The sequence below is a fragment of the Carlito syrichta genome, unplaced genomic scaffold (assembly GCF_000164805.1).
Source record: "Carlito syrichta isolate Samal-C Ts95f unplaced genomic scaffold, Tarsius_syrichta-2.0.1 Scaffold141857, whole genome shotgun sequence".
Lineage (NCBI taxonomy): Eukaryota > Metazoa > Chordata > Mammalia > Primates > Tarsiidae > Carlito > Carlito syrichta.
The window spans coordinates 91,877-113,122 of NW_007085953.1; the positions used below are offsets into that span (position 1 = coordinate 91,877).

General features: G+C 44.6%; 1 protein-coding gene across 1 annotated transcript; it reads left to right on the top strand.

Moving 5' to 3' along the window:
• Window positions 1-12,380: 12,380 nt before the first annotated feature.
• Window positions 12,381-20,850, top strand: PROKR1 (prokineticin receptor 1). Its single transcript, XM_008049943.2, has 2 exons — window positions 12,381-13,020; window positions 20,154-20,850. Exons 1-2 carry the CDS (start codon window positions 12,536-12,538, stop codon window positions 20,848-20,850), a joined length of 1,182 nt encoding a protein of 393 aa, XP_008048134.1. The 5' UTR covers window positions 12,381-12,535.
• Window positions 20,851-21,246: the final 396 nt, after the last annotated feature.

The window sequence follows — 21,246 nt, forward strand, 5'->3', positions numbered from 1 at the left end:
TATCAGTGTTATCTTTCAGCTTTTAACTTTCTGAATTTAACTCTTTAGTCCTTCCAGATTACATTTTGGAATATAGTGTGACATAAAAACCCAAATAAATGTTTTTCCCTAATAGCTGAGTCTTCTATTTATTGTTATTGATTACTTCACCCCTTCCTCATTTATGAAATTAAAAATTATGCAAATAACATAGGTTTGTTTTAAAAAATCAGAACATGTAGAAAGGAAGGGAAAAACACATGCATTTTCTTTCCATTCTGAGCTGAATGCAGCAGTCTGCTTTGTCCCTCTAGATATTTTATTCTATGGATGGATGTATATATTTCCCTTCCAAATGGAATCATTTTGCAATATGGTTTTGCAACCTGATGTTTTTCCATCAAGTAATATATCATCATTATCTTTCCATGTCAATCAGTATGCTTTTACAGCACCATGTCCAAATTAACTTTTCCTTGAAATATGCTGCACATTCATTAAAGTTCACATTTCATAAGTATATAGCTGGATGAATTTGTACTAACCAAACACATCTAAGTTATGAGCCACCAGACTGAGAAACAGACTATTACTTGTATCCTGAAGGTCCCCAAATGGCTGTTTCCAGTCACTTTTCTTCACCAGTGGTTACCATTGTCTTCCTATCCTGATGTCTAGCCCCATAGATTCATTTCACAGCACCATTTTTATAACTATGTAGTGTTCCATCACACATATATGTATCATAATATACTTGGTTTAAGTGGAATTGTGTTCCCCTAAACGATATATTAAAATCATAATGCCCAGTACCTGTGAATGTAACCTTATTTGGAAATAGGGCATTTGCAGATGTAATCAGGTTAAGATGTGATCATTAGAGTGGGCTCTCATCCAATATGACTGGTGTCCTTGTAATAGAAAAAGACCATATGGAGAGAGACACAGGGAGACACAGGGAGAGCATTATGTGATGACATGCAGGGACCAGAGTGATACAGCTGCAAGCCAAGACATCCCACAAGTGATAACTGCCCCCAGAAGCTAGAAAGATTCTAACCAGAGTCTCAGAGGAAGCAAGCCTTTGCTGATACCTTGATTTTGTATTTTAGCCTCCAGAACTATTTTAAGCCATGCAGTTGTTTTGGCAACCCTAGGAAATTAATAAAATACTTAACACAATTTTGAATGATTTAGGGTTTTTCTAATATTTTATTATTGCTTATAGTATTATATATGAGTATTTATTGAATATTTTTCCTTAGAGGAAACTGTAAATATAGACTCTCTGTATCACAAAGAATAGTAGGAAATGTTATTAGTAAGACAATGGGTATGAGTTACCAAATTGCTGCCATTAAGTATTGTACTTGGTGATATAGGCTACTTCCACTGTAATGCTTTCTCATGTAATTCCAGGTGCATCAGGATTCCTGGTCAGGGAGTACTGTGAGCCCACATAAAGAAATACCTGACTCCTACATGCATCTACAGAATGCAGAAAAGCCTAACCCCTTATCACTGGGAGTTTCTGGGGGGGATCTAGATTCAGGTTTTTAAATAGTTCTCCCATATTCTTGTCCTTCTGCCTAGCCCCTCAACTCATCCTCCTGTAGAGACATTTGGGGGCCTGCCTGTACTACTCCCCCCAAGACTATACTGAGTCAGTGGAAGTCATGCCTTCAGAGGGAGTGGCTGCAAGGCGCCAGGGCACTGCAGCATTTCACATGGCCCTTATTGTGTTTAAACCAGGCCATGTTTCTCTAACAAGGAGAGACGATTTTTCTTTCTTACTTTGCACCAGGAGCTCCAAAGTAGCACTACCTGTGTTCTCCTGACTCCCACAGGCTCACTGCCCATAGCCCTGTCAACATGGAGCTTAGTTAGGACCTGTCTCTGACATTCACCTGTCCCCTCAACTTGTTCCCATGTAAAATATTCCAGAATGGTGATTCCACTGAGTTATCAGACTTTAAGCATAGGCATATCCCAATCTCAACAGTGAGCATACCTTATGGTCAAACTCATTATCTTCTTGAACCTTTATAATATTTTGATAATAAAAGGGCACATTTTCCCTTATCAATCTTCTTTCTTTTTTTTTTTTTTGAGTTGGAGTCTCACTCTGTCGCCCAGACTGGAGTGCAGTGGCCGTTCCCGGCCACCGCAGCCTCGACCTGCTGGGCTCCGGCCATCCTTCCGCCTCAGCCTTCCAAGTAGCTGGAACTATAGGCATGCGCTACCACGCCCGGCTGATTTTTTTTTGATTTATTGTAGAGATGAGGTCTCGCTGCCCAGGTGGGTCTCGAACCCACGGGCTCAGGCAATCCACTCACCTCAGCCTCCCAAAGGCGCGGGATGACAGGCTGAGCCACCGAGCCCGGCTATCAATCTTCTTTTTTAAAAATCTTGCATGCTATTGCATGTGAATTACAAATAAATAAATGAATATGAATGGTTTTGCAACTTTCAAATTGATCCCATCAATACTTTGTTTGGAACAGCCTTAAGCCAGTTGAATTAATGAAAGAGTTAACAAATTTCAATTGTTTAGGTTCCCATCAGGAATAACAGCATGTCTCTCTTCATACCTATCTAAATCTTCACATCTCCTCCAGTGGGATTTGGGAAGGTGGACAGGACTAGCAGAGAGAAGTCCAACTGACCTGCTGAGTAGGCTCTGGGAGGCTGGTCAAGCATCGCTGGCTCGAGTACCAGAGAGGTAATTGGAAAAGGAGGTGGGATGAGTCCTGAGCCAGCTATGGTATCTTCCAGGAATCCTTGATATTTTTCGTGGAGTGAGATGAGAGAGTGTGCTGAGAGAACAAATCTGATGAAAGCAGAAAATAAGCTGATTTAGTAAATTTGTCAGACAGGAGAAATTGTGGCTGGACTCTGGAGCCAAGAATCATGGAAAGAGGGACAAATTGAGGACAAGTAGATACACATTGTGAGCATGGCTGACCAGGGAAGAGGAAGGAAGACTGAGCCATAAGTCAAGAGATTTGAATTCTTATTCTTATGAAATTGGCCAGTATATTGGGTGAATAGCTCTTCCTTTTGAGCAACTCTTAGTTCCTTTCTCAATATGAATGTTCACTGAAAGATCTCTAAGACCTTTCTGGAGCTGAGTGTCTATGTGGTATTAGAATTTCATAGACATTGGATGGCTGAAAAAAACCCTAAGATATTAAAAACTTCCATGTCTAAAACTAAGGGACATAATTATATGATAAAACAATGAAGAAATTAGAATTTAAAAAGACTTTGGGATGATTCTTGTGAATGGAATAGGAAAGATAAAAAATCCACAGTAGCCCACTGCTATGGTTTGGATGTTTGTACCTCCAAATCTCATGTTGAAATTTGATGCTGGAGGTGGGGCCTAGTGGGAGGTGTTTGGGTCATAAGGGTGGATCCCTCATGAAGGGCTTGGTGCTGTCCTTCAGCTAATGAATTCTTGCTCTATTAATTCCTATGAGAGCTGCTTGTTAAAAAGCACTTGGTACCTTTCCCCCTCTTGCCTCCTCTCTCGCCATGTAATCTCCTCTTGACTCCTGCCATGAGTGGAAGCTTGCTAAGGCCCTTACCAGAAGCAGATTTTGGCACCATGCTTTCTGTACAGCCTGAAGAACTGTGACCCAAATAAAGCTCTTTTCTGTATAAATTACCCAGCCTCATTTATTTATTTATAGCCATGTAGACACCTCCAAAGATAGCATTTCGCAAACTGGTTCTTTCAATCTTGTTTGGTCAGGACTTCCTGGGGTGGTAAATTCCCTCAGATATTGTGGATCTTTTTGTAGACAGGATAAAGCAAGGCACCTCTGGCCCTCATGTTGTCAGACTCTAATTACAGAAAACGTCTCCAGGCTGCTGATATCCTTGGGGCAACAAGTCTGAAAAAAAAATTCATTAATGGAGTTCCAGGTTTTGCTTTTAATTTCTTTCCTTTCATTCTTCAAAAACATACAAGCAAACAACTTTGTGTGTTCCAGATTTTGCTTTAAGCCAAGTTAGCCCCAGTTTAACTCTGGCACAGGGACAGACTATTAAAATTCCAATTGGAGGAATTCCTCACAGGGCCTCAGAAGGATATCTGCTTCTCAGATGGAAGGGTCTAAGAGGGGCCATAAAATGACATGCAGGTGCCCAAACCCTTCAGAGGAGTCCTCAACAGGGCCTGCAGTACATAAAGCCTGCCAGACTGCATCTACTCTCATTTCATTTACCCCAAAGGAGGGCTTAAGTCAATACATCACCTCAATTATGCAATTCTAATTTTGTCTCCAGAAGTTATCCACCACCTCCCTACACTGTAGGTAAAAAATGTCTTCATTAGCTTCAGCTACGATTTCCTGCTGGCAGGTCTTAGAAGGGGAAAAGGAAAATTCTGCATGGTAGCCAGCCTCTAAGGTGGCTTCCACGTTAGTCCCCAGGGATTCTCACCTCTTGCTATTCACAAACTTATGTAGTTCCCTTTCCACGTTGTACCAGGTTTTGTTTTTGTGATAAATAGCATATAGAAGAAGTGGGAGAGGTAGCTACCACATTGTGAGGTCACTCCGGAAGTTTATAGGTAGGCCCATATGATGAGAAGCTGAAGTATCCAGAAACAGCCAGTGACAACGGAGGCCTGATACCAATCACAAGACGGAGCTTTGAGGTACATCCTCCCACAGTCAAGCATTCAGATGGAACTGCAGCCCTGGCTGAATGCTTGACCTCAATCTCATGAAAGATCTTAAAGCTGGAATCACCCAACTCTGTCACTGCCAGATTCTTGCCACTCAGAAACTCCATGAGATAATATGTTTAAGATGCTATATTTTGGGGTAATTTGTTATGCAGCAATAGATAACCAGTGTATTCCATGTCTTGTTTTTTATTTTGATTCTTGTTTCTTAGATATAAATATAATCAGGAAGATCTTTGCTACAAGGAATGGCAAATCAGCATTTGTCTATCTTGGGCCAAGCTCTGTTCCAGATCCCTAGATTCCTAAACTCATTTGATGATAAGAATCACCCTTAGTGCTGGTTAAACATGCAGATTTCCAGTCCCCTTCCTTTCATCTGAGGTGAGACCCAGGAATCAGTATGTTCAACTACTACCCCAGATAATTCTTAGCAACAGGCAAGTTTAAGAAACTCATGCAAAATTGAATGAGACATAGCTCCTTTTCAAGGAGCAAGATAAAAAGCAAACTGGTACACAAAAGTGCATTTAAAAGGAGGCACATGTGGTAAGGAAGATATAAAAATCACTGGGAGAATTAAGGAACGCTTCCTGGAAGAAATGACACATGAGCAAGATCTCAAAGACTGCTTAGGATCTCACAGAGAAAGATATGGAAAGAATCAGAGTGGTAGTAATATCTGTCATTCCTCAGGTGTCTACTAAGTTGCAGGCATTGGACTAAGCACTTTAACTGCCTTGTTTTATTTAATACTCACAACAGCCATATGTAGTAGAAGCTATTGTCATCCTTAATTTACAAATGAGAAAAGCTAGGTTTTGATTACCACATTGCACAAACCAGGCAGCTCATGTGTGCAGAGCTAGGAAGAAAGGAGGGAGCAGAACTCCACATCCCATGCTCTTTACCACTATCCTGCTCTGCCTCCCAGGGAACATGAGACTGAGAGATGTAAATATGCTGTGACATTTTTGCAAATGACAGGAGTTTTGTGCAAATGACAGGAGGAAGTATCCAGGGAAGCATAAGGACCCGGGGAAGATACTGCACAAAATGTTGGGATCTAACAGTGACTTTCTAGGGCAAGCTCAACTTGGTCATTTTGCAAATGAGGAAAGGGAACCCTAGAGAGACTATATGACTTGCTCAGAGTTGTACAGCTTGACAGTGGCAAAATGCACTAAAAGTAAAGATTCTGGGCAGCACTCTTTCCATTATGGGCAATTGGAGGCCAGTATCAGGTAGGCCTTGATAAAGAGGTCTGAGCTTTTCTGTAAAAGAAATACACAGCTTTGTGCTGTATAATGACATTTTGATCAAAGATGGACCATGTATATTATGGTGGTCCATAAGGTTATATTACTATATTTTTACTGTACCTTTTCTATGTTTAGATATGTTTACATGCACAATACTATTGTGTTGCAGTTGCCTACAGTATTCAGTACAGTAACATGCTGTAGAGGTTTGTAGCCTAGGAGCAATGGGCTATATCATAGAGTACAGTTATGTGGTAGACTGTACTATCTAGGTTTGTGTAAGTGCACTCCATGATAGTATTACAGTGAAACTGCCTAATGATGCCTTTCTCAGAACATAGCCCCATTGTTAAACAATGCATTACTGTATATGTAAAATATATATGAGGAGGCCAAAAAACAAAAAGCAAAAAAAACCTAGAATTATTTTCTGGAGAACAGGCCCCTCTTAGTACAGGCTTCCCTTACTAGGTAAGTGTTCTAGGAACCCATCAGCAACAATGTACCAGCTAGCATTGTTGTGAGAGGCTGCATTTAGCTTCAGTACTTTTTTTTTTTTGGGGAAATGCATTTCATGATGGGTGATTTATGAGTGCACCTGTCATACTGCGCTGAGTATTCAGCAGTTTTTTTTGTTGTTGTTGGTTTTTTTTTTAAACCAAAAATGGCATGATCCCTGTGCCCCTACCCTCATTACTCACTGGATCTCACCCCAAACAACCTTTTTTGTTTCCCTGGTTAAAAAAAGGCCTCAAAGGGAAACATTTTATCAATGTGGAATATGTGAAACAAAAAATGGCAGAGGCACTAGAAGGCATCAAAATTGACAGGTTCAAAAACTGCTTTGAACAGGGGAAAAGAATCTTGATAGGTGTGTTGCATCAAATGAAGAGTATTTTGAAGGTGACTGAAATTTAAGCATGCAAGACTAAAGACACAATTTTTTGTAAATAAATTCTGGATTTTTTTTGAGTTCCCCCTTGTACAACATAAAATTCACATTTTTAATCTTTTTTTTTTTTTTTTGAGTTGGAGTCTCACTCTGTTGCCCAGACGGGAGTGCAGTGGCCGCTCCCGACCACCACAGCCTCGACCTGCTGGGCTCCGGCGACCCTTCCGCCTCAGCCTTCCGAATAGCCGGAATTACAGGCATGCGCTACCACGCCCGGCTGATTCTTTGATTTATTGTAGAGATGAGGTCTGGCTGCCCAAGCGGGTCTCGAACTCGTGGGCTCAGGCAATCCACTCACCTCAGCCTCCCAAAGGCGTGGGATTACAGGCTAAGCCACCGAGCCCGGCATTTTTAATCATTTTAAGTGTACAATTCAATGGCCTTAAATGAATACACAATGTTGTGCAATCATCACCACTATCCATTTCTAGGACTTTTTCATCATCCCCAACAGATACTCTGAACCCACTAAATAATCACCCCCCTAATTCCTGGTAATCACCATTATACTTCTTGACTTTATGAATTTGCCTATTTTAAGTGTCTTATATGTGTAGAATCATACAATATTTGTATTTTTGTGATTGACTTATTTCACTTAGCTCAATGTTTTCAAGATTTACTCATGTTGTAGCATGTGTCAGTACTTCATTCCCCCCCCCATCTTTTATAGTGGTAAAATGCACACAATTTTCACCATCTTAGCCATTTTAAGTGTATAGTTCAGTGGTATTAAGTATATTCTGATTGTTGTGGAACCATTACCACCAACCATCTCCAGAATTCTTTTCATTTTGCAAAACTGAAACTCTGTACTCATTAACCAGTAACTCTCCATTCTTTCTTTCCTTGGCCCCTGGCAACTACCACTCTATTTTTTGTCTCTATGAATTTGTCTACTCTAGCTACTTCACAGAAGTGGAATCATATAGTATTTGTCCTTTTGAGACTGGTTTATTTTACTTAGCATAATGCCCTCAAGGTACAAACATGTTGTGGCATAATGTCAGAATTTCCTTGTGTTTTAGGAGAGAATACTATTCTATTGTGTGTGTCTACACACTCACACACACACACACAAGGGTTCTTCAGAGAGTTCATGGAAAATGTGTATTAAGAAAAAACTATGCACGAATTCCAAGCTTTTTGTGTACCAAAATGAACTCATACTCAATTGTTACAACATGTCTGGACAGATCTAGTATGAAGCACTAGGAAGGATAAGATATTAGTTTGAAAAGAGCCCTTGTCACAACAACATGAAGTCTGCTAAAATTGAAGCAGAAACAAACATTAAATTTATGGTGAAGCTTGGGTGGAAGAATAGTGAAATCACTAGCACTTTACACAAAGGTTATTGGGACAATGCCCCAAAGAAATCAGCAGTTTACAAATGGACAGCTCATTTTAAGAAGGGGCAAGACGATGTTGAAGATCCACAGTGGCAGACCATCCACATCAATTTGAGAGGGAAAAAATTAATCTTGTTCATGCTTAATTAAAGAAGATTGACAACAGCAGAAGCAATAACCAACACCACAGACATCTTGACTGGTTCAGCTTACACAATTCTTACTAGAAAATTAAAATTGAGTAAACTTTCCACTTGATGAATGCCAAGACCATTGCAGCCAGATCAGCTGCAGATAAGAGTGGAACTTTCCATGGAAATTTTGAACAAGTGGGATCAAGATCATGAAGCATTTCTTTAAAGAATGGTAACAAGAGATGAAACATGGCTTTGCCAGTATGAACCTGAAGACAAAGCACAATCAAAGCAATGGCTACCAAGAGGTGGGCTTGGTCCAGTCAAAGCAAAAGCAGACCAGTCAAGAATAAAGATCTTGGCGACAGTTTTTTGGGATGCTCAAGGAATTTTGCTTGTTGACTTTCTAGAGAGCTAAAGAAAGATAACACCAGCTTATTATGAGAGTGTTTTGAGAAAGTTAGCCAAAGCTTCACAAAAAAGTGCCCAGGAAGGTGTTACCAGAGAGTCCTTCTCCCCCATGACAATGGTCCTGTTAATTCCTCTCATCAAGTGAGGGCAATTTTGGGAGGGTTTTGATGAGCAGCTACCAGAGCCCTGATTTGGCTCCTTCTGACCTCTTTTTGTTTCCTAATCTTAAAAAATAATCTTTAAAGTCCTCTAGTGTGTGTGTGCACGCTATGTTTTGGGTATCCATTCATCCATTGATGGGCACTTGAGTTGCTCACATGTTTCAGCGAATGTGAGTAACGCTGTTAGGAACATGGATGTGCAAACATGTCTTTGAGACCCTGCTTTCAATTTTGGGGTATGAAAATGCTGGATCATACGGTAATTTTTATTTAATTGTTAGAGGAAACACCATACTGGTTTCTATAGTGGCACCATTTTTCTTTCTTACCGACAGTACATGTGGGTTCCTATTTCTCCATATTCTCAATTAACACTTGCAATACCTCATTTCTTTTTATGGCTGAATAATATTTAATTGCATGTACAGACTATATGAATTTTACCCACTCATCAGTTGATGGATATTTGGGTTATTTCTGCCTTTTGACTATTTTTAATAGGGCTGCTATGAACACTGGTGTACATGGTGTATGGTGTACACTGGTGTCCATTTTGGGGAATTATATTCCTTGGAGTGGGATTGCTGGCCCATATGCTTAACAGTTTGAGGAATCTGTAGGCTTTTAAAGGGTGTCTGTGCTCTGTAAGTAGCCTCTGGTAACCCCAGGTTTCTGAGCCGATATCCCTGGATGGGAGAAGTGGGGGGGGATCCTTCATCTCTCCAGTGTGCTTGTCTCCTACACCCCCACCCCTTTTGTTCTCCAGAAAACAGTTCTCTGAGCCTCTTTTACGCAGAGGTACAGGTAGCTGACAACGAAGAGGGTGCTGCTGTCCAGTGGAGCTCTACCGAGGGGACGAGATTTGAGCCGCTCTCAGTGTCCTGTGAAGGGGTGTTGTGGACAGTAGGGAGGTTCCTCCGGTCCTTTGCAATCTCACCGCTGATCTGGGCTGTGCCCGCCCACTCTGGCGGCGGCTCTGGGCTGCCTAGGAGTCCGGTGCCCCGGGGCGGGCACAGCCGGGCCGCGTGAGCACCGCGAGCGCCGGGTGGGCGCAGAGCCCTGCTCCGAGCGCGAGCGCCCTGGTTCCCGCCCGCGGCCGTTCCGGAGCCCGAGCCAGGAAACGCGCCGCCCGCCGGGCCCGGCCCCCTCCACGGTCGTCGCCGCCAGAGGCCGCCTCGGCGTCCCCAACACTCCGGCCGGGGAGGTCCCCGGCGTCCCCAGCCGCGCACGGGCCCGGGCGACCCCCGACGTGCCTCCGCTTTGACCCTGCTCCCCAGCGCCCCCGGAGCCCCGCGGGCCGGTCCGAGCACACCTACCCCGAGCTGGGCGCCCCGCGGCCCCCAGGGGCGGGGACAACGAGTCCGGGGCGGACCCGGCCAGGGGTGGCTTCGGCGCAGAGCCGCAGCGCCCGGGATCAGCCGCGCAACTCCCACCCGTGCCGGGAAAGGGTGCTCGCGGAAGACCGAGCGAGGGGGACCCGTCCGCCGCCCGCGGGTTTCTGGAAGCGGCGTCTCTAGTCCCTGGCTTCGGAATAAAGAAACCCGGACCCCGTCCGCTGGGCATCGGGCGCCGCAGGCACTGAGCGCGCCCTCCCGGGGATGCTCCGCGGACCCCACGCTGCACCCGCGGCCGGGGGTGCGGGGACTTCTGAGAGGGGAGGGGGCTTTGCAAGGCACCCACGCGTGTGCTCGTCTTCAGGAGAGCCAGGCTCCCCTAATACGGTCCTTAGGCGCAGCCGCCCGGGCTCCCAGGCGAAAGTTGGGAGCAGGTAAGGGCTGGAGAGCGCTCGGGTGGGGATGGGAGTGGGGTTCCTCCCTGAGAGGGGAGAATAAAGGAGAAAAGACTGCTTGACAGTTTCTCCCGGGATCCTTAATCTCCTAAGTTTCCCGCACCCCCAGAAGTTTCTATTATTCTTTGTTTTTAAAAACTGCTTTGAGCCTCGAGGTAGCCGCTTGTGGGGCCCCCCTCCAGAGGTGGTGTGCTTCTGCGATAGGCGGGGCCTGCCGGGAGTGAGGTCTGTCTGCCACAGAAGTGTGCTTTCAACCATGGATTCTGCTTCTTCCCTCTGACAGGAGCAGAGGGTAGAGGCTGAGCAGGACAGAACCGAGAGCTCAGAGGAAGGAAAAAATACAGGTAAGGAATTGGGAGAGAGAGGCAGCAATGGGGCTGAGCCTCACTGGGGTGCAGAGGGGCTTTAGCCCTAGCTCACCAAAGACAGGCTCCAGATGTCTTGCCTCTGAAGAGTGTGGGCAGCAGGTTTTCCTGGGGGTGCCTGTGTGTGTGGATCCTAGGCCTCTTCTTGGTTTCTCCCTTTCCCAGAAAGCCCAGTCTTGTGCTCTTCTCTTTCTCCTGTTCTCCTGACATTTAGGGTGCTCTTTAGACCCCGGCCCTCCTTGTGCACCCCAGCTCCCTTGTCTGCTGTCTTCAGGCTCTGGGAGGGACTAGGGGGAGAGGAGAGGGGACAAGGGGATTCTGACTTCCCCTCCGTCCCCAGCCAGACGGCTACCTCTCACCTTATGCGATGTGGTGTGGGTGAGTCTCTGTGTCAGGATTTCCCTCCCCCTCCTAGCAGCTGATGTGGAGGCCTGAGTGCTGGATGGTAACTCTTTGCAGTTCTAGGGTGTAACATGCTCCCTCTCCAGGGAGCATTGCGCTTTATAGACATTATTGATCTCCTGTCTGGTGGATGTTGAACCTCTGAGTTTTACCTCAGAATGCACAACCAGCCCAGGAGGAATTTTGCTCTCGGATCCCCTTTCTAACCTACTCAGCAAGCTATAGGCAGTGACTTCCACCTTGCAGCCTCTGCCTGGAGACAGGCCTTGATAAACACTATGCCCGGCTTCTAGGGTCACAGAAGATTTTGATGTGGGAACAGGAAGCCTGGTGAAGTGAGAGAAAGGTGGCTGTTTGGTAGCTCCGTGACTTTAGAGGCATGTTTTGCCAGAAGAAGACCAGCTCATGGAGAGCAGACGGGCTTGTCTCAAAGCCCTCCCTCTTCAATGGCATTTAAAGTAATAATTTCTTTTAGGTCACTGGGACGGAGTCATTGCTCCCACAGAATCAGGCTATTCCACAGGAACAGAGTTCAGGCAGTCAGGGCAGTGAGTAGAGTTTGGAGCTTGTTTTCTTCAGCCTCCTCAATCCCAACTTTGGTCTTTGAGAAAAAGTGTAGCATTTTGAAGTCTTCAGTGGAACAGAAATACACTGAGTGAGTGCCTGGTTGTCTCTATAGCAATCCATTTTTCCCTTAATTGAGAGAGTTGTGGCTTTCACTCGTTTGTTTTCTCTCACTGAGTTCCTTTATTTCCACTCCATCACCCTGTGTTCACTCTGAGCAGGTGGCTAATGGGTCTGCTTAGGTTACAGGATGATTTTAAATTTGGACAGGTTTACTCCAACATGTAGCCAATCGTTTGTATGTCTTTCAGAGGCTTAGGTTGAAACGTGAATACTGTACCGAAGGATGCCGGCAGGGACACTGACTCATTAAGGAGAGCTGAGTGTCAGCAGAGAGGGGAGGAGGCAACCTTGCAGGCATTGCCAGGGGAATTCCCAGCAGTGTCACTCACGGCACTCCCTGGCCAGATGGAGACCACCATGGGGGTCATGGATGAGAATGCCACTAATACCTCCACCAGCTTCATTTCTGTGCTTGACCCCAACGGGGCACAAGCTGCTTCCTTCCCATTCACCTTCACCTATGGAGATTATGATACGCCCTTGGATGAAGATGAGGATGTGACCAATTCTCGGACATTCTTTGCTGCCAAAATTGTCATTGGCATGGCCCTAGTGGGCATCATGCTGGTCTGTGGCATTGGCAACTTCATCTTTATTGCTGCCCTGGCCCGCTACAAGAAACTGCGCAACCTCACCAACCTGCTCATCGCCAACCTGGCCATTTCTGACTTCCTGGTGGCCATTGTCTGCTGCCCCTTTGAGATGGACTATTATGTGGTGCGGCAGCTCTCCTGGGAGCACGGCCACATCCTGTGCACCTCTGTCAACTACCTGCGCACTGTCTCTCTGTATGTCTCCACCAATGCTCTGCTGGCCATCGCCATTGACAGGTGAGCATAGCAGGGGCAGTAGGAGCAACAAATGCGGTCAGGGAGGAAGGAGCATTGCAACTATCCCCTCCTTTACTGCAGTGGCAGTTGATGAGTGGTGTCTGTTTCCCCAGATATGGATGCATATGGGACTCAAATGCTTGCCCATTGACTCAACAGTGAGAAGAGTGTTCCTTTCCCAGCTTAGCTCAGGCAGGAGGCGGCAGAGCCCTTTAGAGCTGGATGGTTGGAAGGTTTGTGATCCCTTTGCTCTGGACGAGCTCCTAGATGTTGTTTGTGTCTGTTCAAGGTCTAGAGTAGACAGGCAAGAGGAGGTGTTGAGAGACAAGTTTAAATTCCAGGCAGTTATCTCTTGAGTCAGCTTGGAAATTTTGAGGAAGGTTTCTATCTCATCAAGGCTTCCTCTAAATGACTTTCTAGTGCCAGCTGGTTTTTAAATAATATTGAGGGATTTGTTATGAAAAAAAGGGAACATATACTTGCTTGCTTTTTGTTGTTTTCATGTTGATAACTGTGGACCTTCTCATCCATTTGCATACAACAGTGTGAAGACCTGTTTCTAGTGATGGTAAATAAAATCAATAAGAACATCCTTTGCATACCTTCCTTAAATTTAGTCTTTTCATTTAATATAAACTTGTGCTAATAGGCCAGGAAGGTCTTTGTTTCGTGAGGGGCAGTCTTTGCAAACTTCTCTGCCCACAGTTGGACTGTCATTACAAAGCACTCGGTCACAGTCTAGAGACTGTTACCCTGAGGGTCAAATCAGCTCTTTGTGTACTTGGATCTGAACAGCTGTTCTCTGTCCCTCAAGTCAGAGATCCTGAGGCACGCTTTCCCTGTCCCACAGCCTCAGAGTTCTGGGAGGATTTGACCTGGCTCTGACAGTTAGGGCATCCCAGGACTGTGTCCTAGGGTGGAACATGGTTAATAGTAGTGTTTTCTGAAGCCAAAGGCAGAGTAACCAGGGCAAGGATACCCAGAAAAGGAGAAAAAGTTACTGAGGAGCTTGGTCTTAAACCCACTGAGGGCTGGAACCTCTACCTCCTTTCACCAGGGAAGGGTGTCAGGGAGTTAAACATTCCTTGGTCTGTAGAAGGTGCTCAGAGGTGCCATTCATGCAGAGGACCACTTTTTTTTGGCCAGGGTCCTCCACTTGAGTCGCGGAGTCCCATGGCATTTTGTCCACCTAAGAAAGGACTCTGGGTGAGCCAACAGAAATAGCAGGAGGAGAACAGTCAAGCAGAATCTTTGCATCCCATGTTCCCTTCAGAGCTGCTTAAGGAAATGCTCCAGGGACTTTATCTTGAACTTTTCTGAAAATAGAAACTGCCACCTTCTGTCTTAGCACAGGAACAGGACAAAGCATATGGTGTCATAACCTGAAGTTTCATGCTAGCTAGATAAATGTTCCCAGAGGGTGCTCTCAGCTACTAAAAGTGGGCTACCCAAAAGTAGGGGGGTGTCTGCTGTGGGATGGGACTCTGCTCCTTGGGTGAGATTCATCTTACCACATAGGGGCCCACTTGTTGAAAGGGGTAAAGGTTGTAAGAAAGAGTAGCTTAGAGGGGAAGGATAAACTTAAGACATTGGCTATTTGAACATGTAAGAGGTGATGTCTATGTCAATGATATCTCAATCTACTGTACTCATTCAAGTTCATATCCTGCTTTTGTACCCAACTCAGTTCGTCTGAAATACTGCAGGCATTTTTCTTGCAGTGTGAGTTATACAATGCAAATTAGATACAGTATTGAATGATGAATTAGGAAACATGCTTTGCCTTGTGGGGACTGCCACCGTTTAGAGTGGGGTTGTGATCAGAAGCCTGCACCCAGACGTTGGAGGATAGCACTGTGTGCCTGTGCTGGGCCACCCAATGGTCTTGGCTGACTGACTGGTGGCTACCATGCATGGAGTTCTTTCATGGATGCTTGTGATCTTTGTTTTAAATTATTTTTATGTGTTACCATCTAATTTCAATTTTGTGGTCTAAGAATCATTGACTTTTGTCTGGTCTCATGTGGTTGTTCAGGATTTGATTAGTAATTTGGGGGTTTGATTTGGTTAGTTTTGGGCAACTAATTTTTTAAAATCTTGTTTTAACCGATGCACTTACATACAGTTACACAAGTGCCCTTATTTTTGTGTAATTAAATTTCTGTAGTTCTGCCTGGGTTTAAATTCCTGCTGTATCACCTGTTAGGGGTGGGGGCTTATTTTAGTTATTTGACCTCTTTCTGCCTCTGTTTTCTCATCCATAAAGCGGCGAGAATAAGAAACCCAAAGTATTGGATTGCTTTGAGGATTAAATGAAACAGTATATGTAATTGTCTAGAGAAATGCTAACAACAGAGTAAGCATGAAATAAACAGTGATTGTTATTATTCTTAAGTTAACCTTTATAGGAACAACAACAACAGATAAACTAATGAATATTTACGATCCACTAACTTCTTTGTTTTCATGGAAATATTTGGTCTTATGATGTGATTTTTTAAAAAAGTAATTCAAATTTCTAAGCAATATCACAGTGGAACTATTATCTTTTCTACGAATGGATTTCTGGTTCTATTGTTGTTCCTCCAGACATCCAAACTAGAAAGTCTCCTTTGCTGGTCACTCTCTCCTTTTCACCAAGGTGGCAATACCCACCTTGTTCACTCCCGGCTGGACTGTCTCCTCTTGGTTTTCCTGCCTTCGGTGGCTCTTGGTTCTGTCCATCTGCCAAGGCTACTCCCCTCACAGTTCATCCTAAACTTTCATTAATTCATTTAAACAATGCATTCTTATATAGTGGCTATCATGTGGCAGACACTATTCTAAGCACTGGGGATATGATTGATGATAAATAAGACAAAAAAGCTCCTTGGCCTCATGGAATTTAGACCCAAAAGATGGAGAGAGGTAGGAGTCAGGTGAACAAAAAAGGCAAGTAATTTCAGAACCCTGAACATAGACACATACATAGAAACAAATACATCAAGAGTACTGAAGGTGGGACCCTAATTCTAGGTGAATGCCAGGAGAAGTGTCTCTGAGAAGACATCTGAACCCATCTCCAAATGATGAGTGGAGGAAAAAACTCAACTTGTGAAGACTGGGAGAAAGCATTCCAGACAAGGAAAATTAAAAGTGCAAAGGCCCCGAGGCAGGAACAAACCTGATGGGTTCTAAGAACAGAGAGAAGGCCCTTGTGGCCTGAGGGAAGTAAGCAGGACTGCAGTCAAATTAATCTTTTGTCTTGAACATGTCTTTCCTCTTGATTAAAAGACCTCTAATAACTCCACTGTCTACAAAGTATGACTCCAAAACCTTTCCAACCTTTTATTATCTAGCCCCAGACTGCCTCCCAGGTTCATGCTAGGTAAAAATACTTAGGTTCTGTTTTCCCAAAAAGCTTGCAATTTTTTTTTAGAGCCGTCACCATGGCTCTTCACATTTCTATTCACCCAGTGCTGGGTACATGATGGAGAAAGTTTCATGAAAATTCTATTAGGTGCCCAGAATTCCCATACAGCAAAAGGTTATAAAAGAAGTAACACATACTCATGGCTCTTGGGAACTTACCATCTCGAGTCGGGGTGGAGGATGAGGGAAAACTAATACTTGTGAAACAGTTAAAAAGTGAAGAATCATAAATAAAATTTAGAGAAGAGTGAGATCATCATGTACTGGAGCAGTCAGAGAAGGCTTCCTGGAGAAGGTGGCCTTTTAACTGGCCTTCAGCAAATGAAGATCAGCAAAGGAGTGGCAAGTTTATTTAAGAAAGTAGAACAGCATTTGCAAAGGCCTAGAGGTACCTTGGGGAGGTATCTTGGGCAGGGTAAGAAACATAAGTAGAGTAGAAGTAAGAAAGGATAGGGTCTTATCCTGGAAGATTTCAAAATGCTGGCAGTGGGAGTCAGGCCTGATGGCAGAAAGGAACTATTAAAAAGTCACGAGAGAACTCTTCCCCGCCCCCAGGTCTGGGTTTCCTCTTTGATGTGGAGATACCTGCACTGTCCTTTAGGTGTATCCCTCGGATCCCACAGCATGTGGGGCACAGTGAGACCCTCGCTTTTACTCAGAATCCTGGGGAAACCAGTTTGTCTGTGTACCTGTTGGAAGTCTCTCCTCTTCTGTCTTGATGAGTTCAGCTAAGGCTTGAGCAACCTCGCCCAGCCTTATGAAGCACACTTGTCCCTAGTGAACTCACTGCTCAGGGCTGCTGGCCCAATGGAGCAGATTGTGCATTCTATTCCCAGCCCACGGCCAGCCTAGCTCCTGGGACCACTGTTTTCATAATTAGACCTGGGGCTGGATCCTGGGGATGAGGAGGGAGCCCAGATGCTTTTTGCTTCATCACCCAGCCCACTATTATCATACAGTTACTGCCTGGACATTTATTTGTTCAGCAGCCTTTAATCCTTTTTCTCTGGGAACTGTTGGCTCTAGATGAATCTGGACCTAAGCCACTGTGGTGGAAGATGCACAGGGCAAGCCAAGGGCACACTCATAAACAAAGGAGAGTAGCTGCCAGTTGTCTGATCCCTCCTTGGAACATCGATAGGTAGAAAACAACTGTGATGGAGAGGAAAGAGAAAGGCGGTTGGTATGCCAGGAAGGCAAGAGGAAGAAGCATTGGAAAAAGAAGGGACAAATAGCATATTGGAGAGGCCACCAGATTTGCAGCAAGATATGGGTCTGAGTTACGGTTCTGTCAATTTCTAGCTGTGTAGACTTGGGCAGGTTATGTGATTTCTCCAAGCTTCAGTTTACTCATCTGTAAAATGGGCATTGTCACTGTCTTACCTATTTATCAGGGTTGGAATTATCTAATGAAAAAGTGGATTTGAAAATGCTCTGTAAATTATAAACTTCTTTACAAATTTAAGTAAACATTACTAACATTAGAGTTCTGGAGTTCTGATCCCAGCAAAGCCAAGGTGGATGAAAATTCTTGAAACAGTTTTCTGCAATTTGCCTATTGGTAAATGTATCAGGAGGACTTCTTGCATAGCTCATGGCACTAACCCTGGAGATGGAATTAGGGTGGTGTGGAGGATGAAGACAGGATGCGATAACTATCTGATGGGTCATCACAGAGTACCACGAAGATTAGTTTAGATGTCAATCCAATAAATCAGAAAGTAGGAGACAACTAATGCAGTATTTGCCAATAACAGATACAGAAAAATTTCTGGATATAAGAATAGCTCCGGGAAAAAAATATATTTTAAGATACTAGCTTGCTATTATTTACATGCAATGTCTCATTGGAACCTCTCAGCACCCAGGTAATATTCCCATTTTACAGAGGAGGAAACTGAACCTGCAGGGCTAAGAAAAATGACTCAGATTCACATAGCAAGTGTGTGGCAAAGCTGGAATTTGATTCTTGGTCTTCTGAGTCCTAGGCCAGTGTTCTCTCGCACATATTCACTGAAAACACTCAGTTTGAAACATCATAAAGGTTTAGAAGTTGCTCCTGGGAAAAGAAGGAATATAATTAGATAGTGAACATCTATATAATGGCAAATATGAATATAAACGTTTTCTTTGGCAGAGTAATCAGCAGAATGTGGTAAGGTAGACAGAGCAAGTGAACCTGTGAGAGCGGAAATTCTAAACTCTTGGTTTTTGTCATGAGTCAGAGTGAGTTTGATGTCCTCCTTACATCAGGAGCACTGTGGTTTTTATGAAGGGCTCACGCCCGTGCATTGACAACCTGCAGACATTCCCTGTTTACCACTTGGCGCCCAGGAGTTTGACGAGTGTCAGGGATGGCAGGCAGCTGGGTGTTCCCAGAGTAGACACAACCCATCCAGCTTCATCTAACATGTGGGAGCTAGAGGGAGCCGGAGTCTCACTCCTGTGAACTCTCCAAAGGACATCCATGGGTTTAGCTGCCTGTGCTGTGGGGGAGGGACAGAAATAGCAGAAATGCAACCTTGAAAAAGGGAAAAAAATAAGGAACCTCTTTTCAAATAAAAATTCCAAGAAAGATGACCTCACAGGGATCATTTCAAAGGAAACAGAATTTGTTTGGCTTTCCTTCAGGCCCTGTCAAATTTGCTTTGGGCTCTACCAGAGATAAGCTGTGGACACGTGAGAACGTGTTTATTTCCAGTGTTGACTAGTCAGTCCCTCCCACTTCACTTCCCATCTTTCTCCTTCTCCAACTTCCACCCCCTGCCAGCCACGGAATGTCTTCCAGGAAACCGGAGCTCTCTGGGTAAGTGTGTGCACTCTCTGGGAAGGACGCTATCAACTCTCATACCGCACAATGACTCACATCCCCCCGAAAGTGCTCTTTCTTCATTCCTGGACCACTATGGTAACAGCAGTGTGGTTTTTTCTTTTTTGTTTTTTGTAAGAAAAGAAGCAGTATCTTTTACTGTCTGGTGCTTTGTGGTTAAAAAATTACATTCATGTGTATTTGCAATTGATTTTCACATCGACTCTGAGGTAGGGTTAAATGTTTTCTATCAGGGGACCTGTACTATATGACCTTGAGAAAGTCACTCATCTCTCACTGGCTTCCATTTTTCTACCTGGAAAATGCGATAGAGGGCCATATGCTGTTCCTCCACCTTTGCATGCAAAGCAATAATTTTTTAAATGTGGAATGAAGAAGACACTTTGCCTACTGCTTCCATTGGAAAGAGCAGATTCTCCCAACAACTTTTTGGAATTATCTTCCCCTTTTAGCTCTAAACTGCAAGGTAATTAGAATGAGTGACTTAAGAAGAGGAAGGAGCTGGGAGCAATGCCAGGCTAGAAATGATGGAAGGTGTCATTACATTGAATAATAATTTTTGCCATTGTGGAATGTATACTTGGTTTTAAACTGCCAGGTGTAGTGCATGCATTATCACAGTTGATCTTTAAAAGCAAATAAACAATATTTTTGCAGATCAGGAAACTGAGGTGCAGAGAGATGAAATGAAACATGCCTGAGGTTTCATTTCTAACAACTGGTTAGAGGTGGGGTTGGGGCTTGCTTCGTCTGCCTTTTTTAGATGCCCACATACTACTGGACTTTTCCTCCACACATACAGTTCGGTTACCCTTCATAGTGTTGCAGAATGAAATGATCTCCCAGTACTTCCTCCTTACAGCAGCTACCTCCATTTGTGTTCTTGTCCTAGGTATCTGGCCATTGTCCACCCGCTGAGACCACGGATGAAGTGTCAAACAGCCACTGGCCTGATTGCCTTGGTGTGGACAGTGTCCATCCTCATCGCCATCCCTTCCGCCTACTTCACGACTGAAACAGTCCTCGTCATCGTCCAGAGCCAAGAGAAGATCTTCTGCGGCCAGATCTGGCCTGTGGACCAGCAGCTCTACTACAAGTCCTACTTCCTCTTCATCTTCGGCATTGAGTTCGTGGGCCCTGTGGTCACCATGACCCTGTGCTACGCCAGGATCTCCCGGGAGCTGTGGTTCAAGGTGGTGCCCGGGGTCCAGACGGAGCAGATCCGCAAGAGGCTGCGCTGCCGTAGGAAGACGGTCCTGGTGCTCATGGGCGTCCTCACGGCCTACGTGCTGTGCTGGGCACCCTTCTACGGCTTCACCATCGTGCGCGACTTCTTCCCTGCCGTGTTCGTGAAGGAGAAGCACTACCTCACTGCCTTCTATGTGGTCGAGTGCATTGCCATGAGCAACAGCATGATCAACACCTTGTGCTTCGTGACCGTCAAGAACAACACAATCAAGTATTTCAAAAAGATCATACTGTTCCACTGGAAGTCTTCTTACCATGGCGGTAAGTCCAGTGCAGACCTGGATCTGAAAACGACTGGGATGCCTGCAACCGAAGAGGTGGACTGCATCAGACTAAAGTAACCCCGTGGACCCTGCCGAGTTTAAACATAAGATGGGATCTCTGGGACTCTGACCAGTGTGCTTGGATGTACACCACCCACCAGGAACCCTGGGTTTGCTGCAGAGTGTAGAGTCAATGGACAGCTATGTGAACACTGTGTTCAAGGAGCTTGGAATTTCTAAAACGCTTGTACTATCACCAGTGGTGATTGTTGAATGTCTAATTTGTGCACCACTAGGCAGTGGTGAAACCTACGTGTGTTTATGGCATTTAGCTGACAAAATGAGATTGGCATAAAACCAAGGAAAATGTTGTAGTATAGAATGTTGGGAATAAGGGGGGTCCCAGGAGGAAAATGGAGTAGGTATCTAGGACTGCAGTACGTGTGTTCATGGTGTGAAAATATCTCTGGACCA

What these genes read in the sequence shown, in the direction of transcription:
- PROKR1 (XM_008049943.2), top strand. Translation starts at nt 12,536, where the DNA reads ATGGAGACCACCATGGGGGTCATGGATGAGAATGCCACTAATACCTCC. An exon ending in CTGGCCATCGCCATTGACAG is followed by an intron (nt 13,021 to 20,153) that starts GTGAGCATAGCA and finishes TTCTTGTCCTAG; the next exon opens with GTATCTGGCCATTGTCCACC.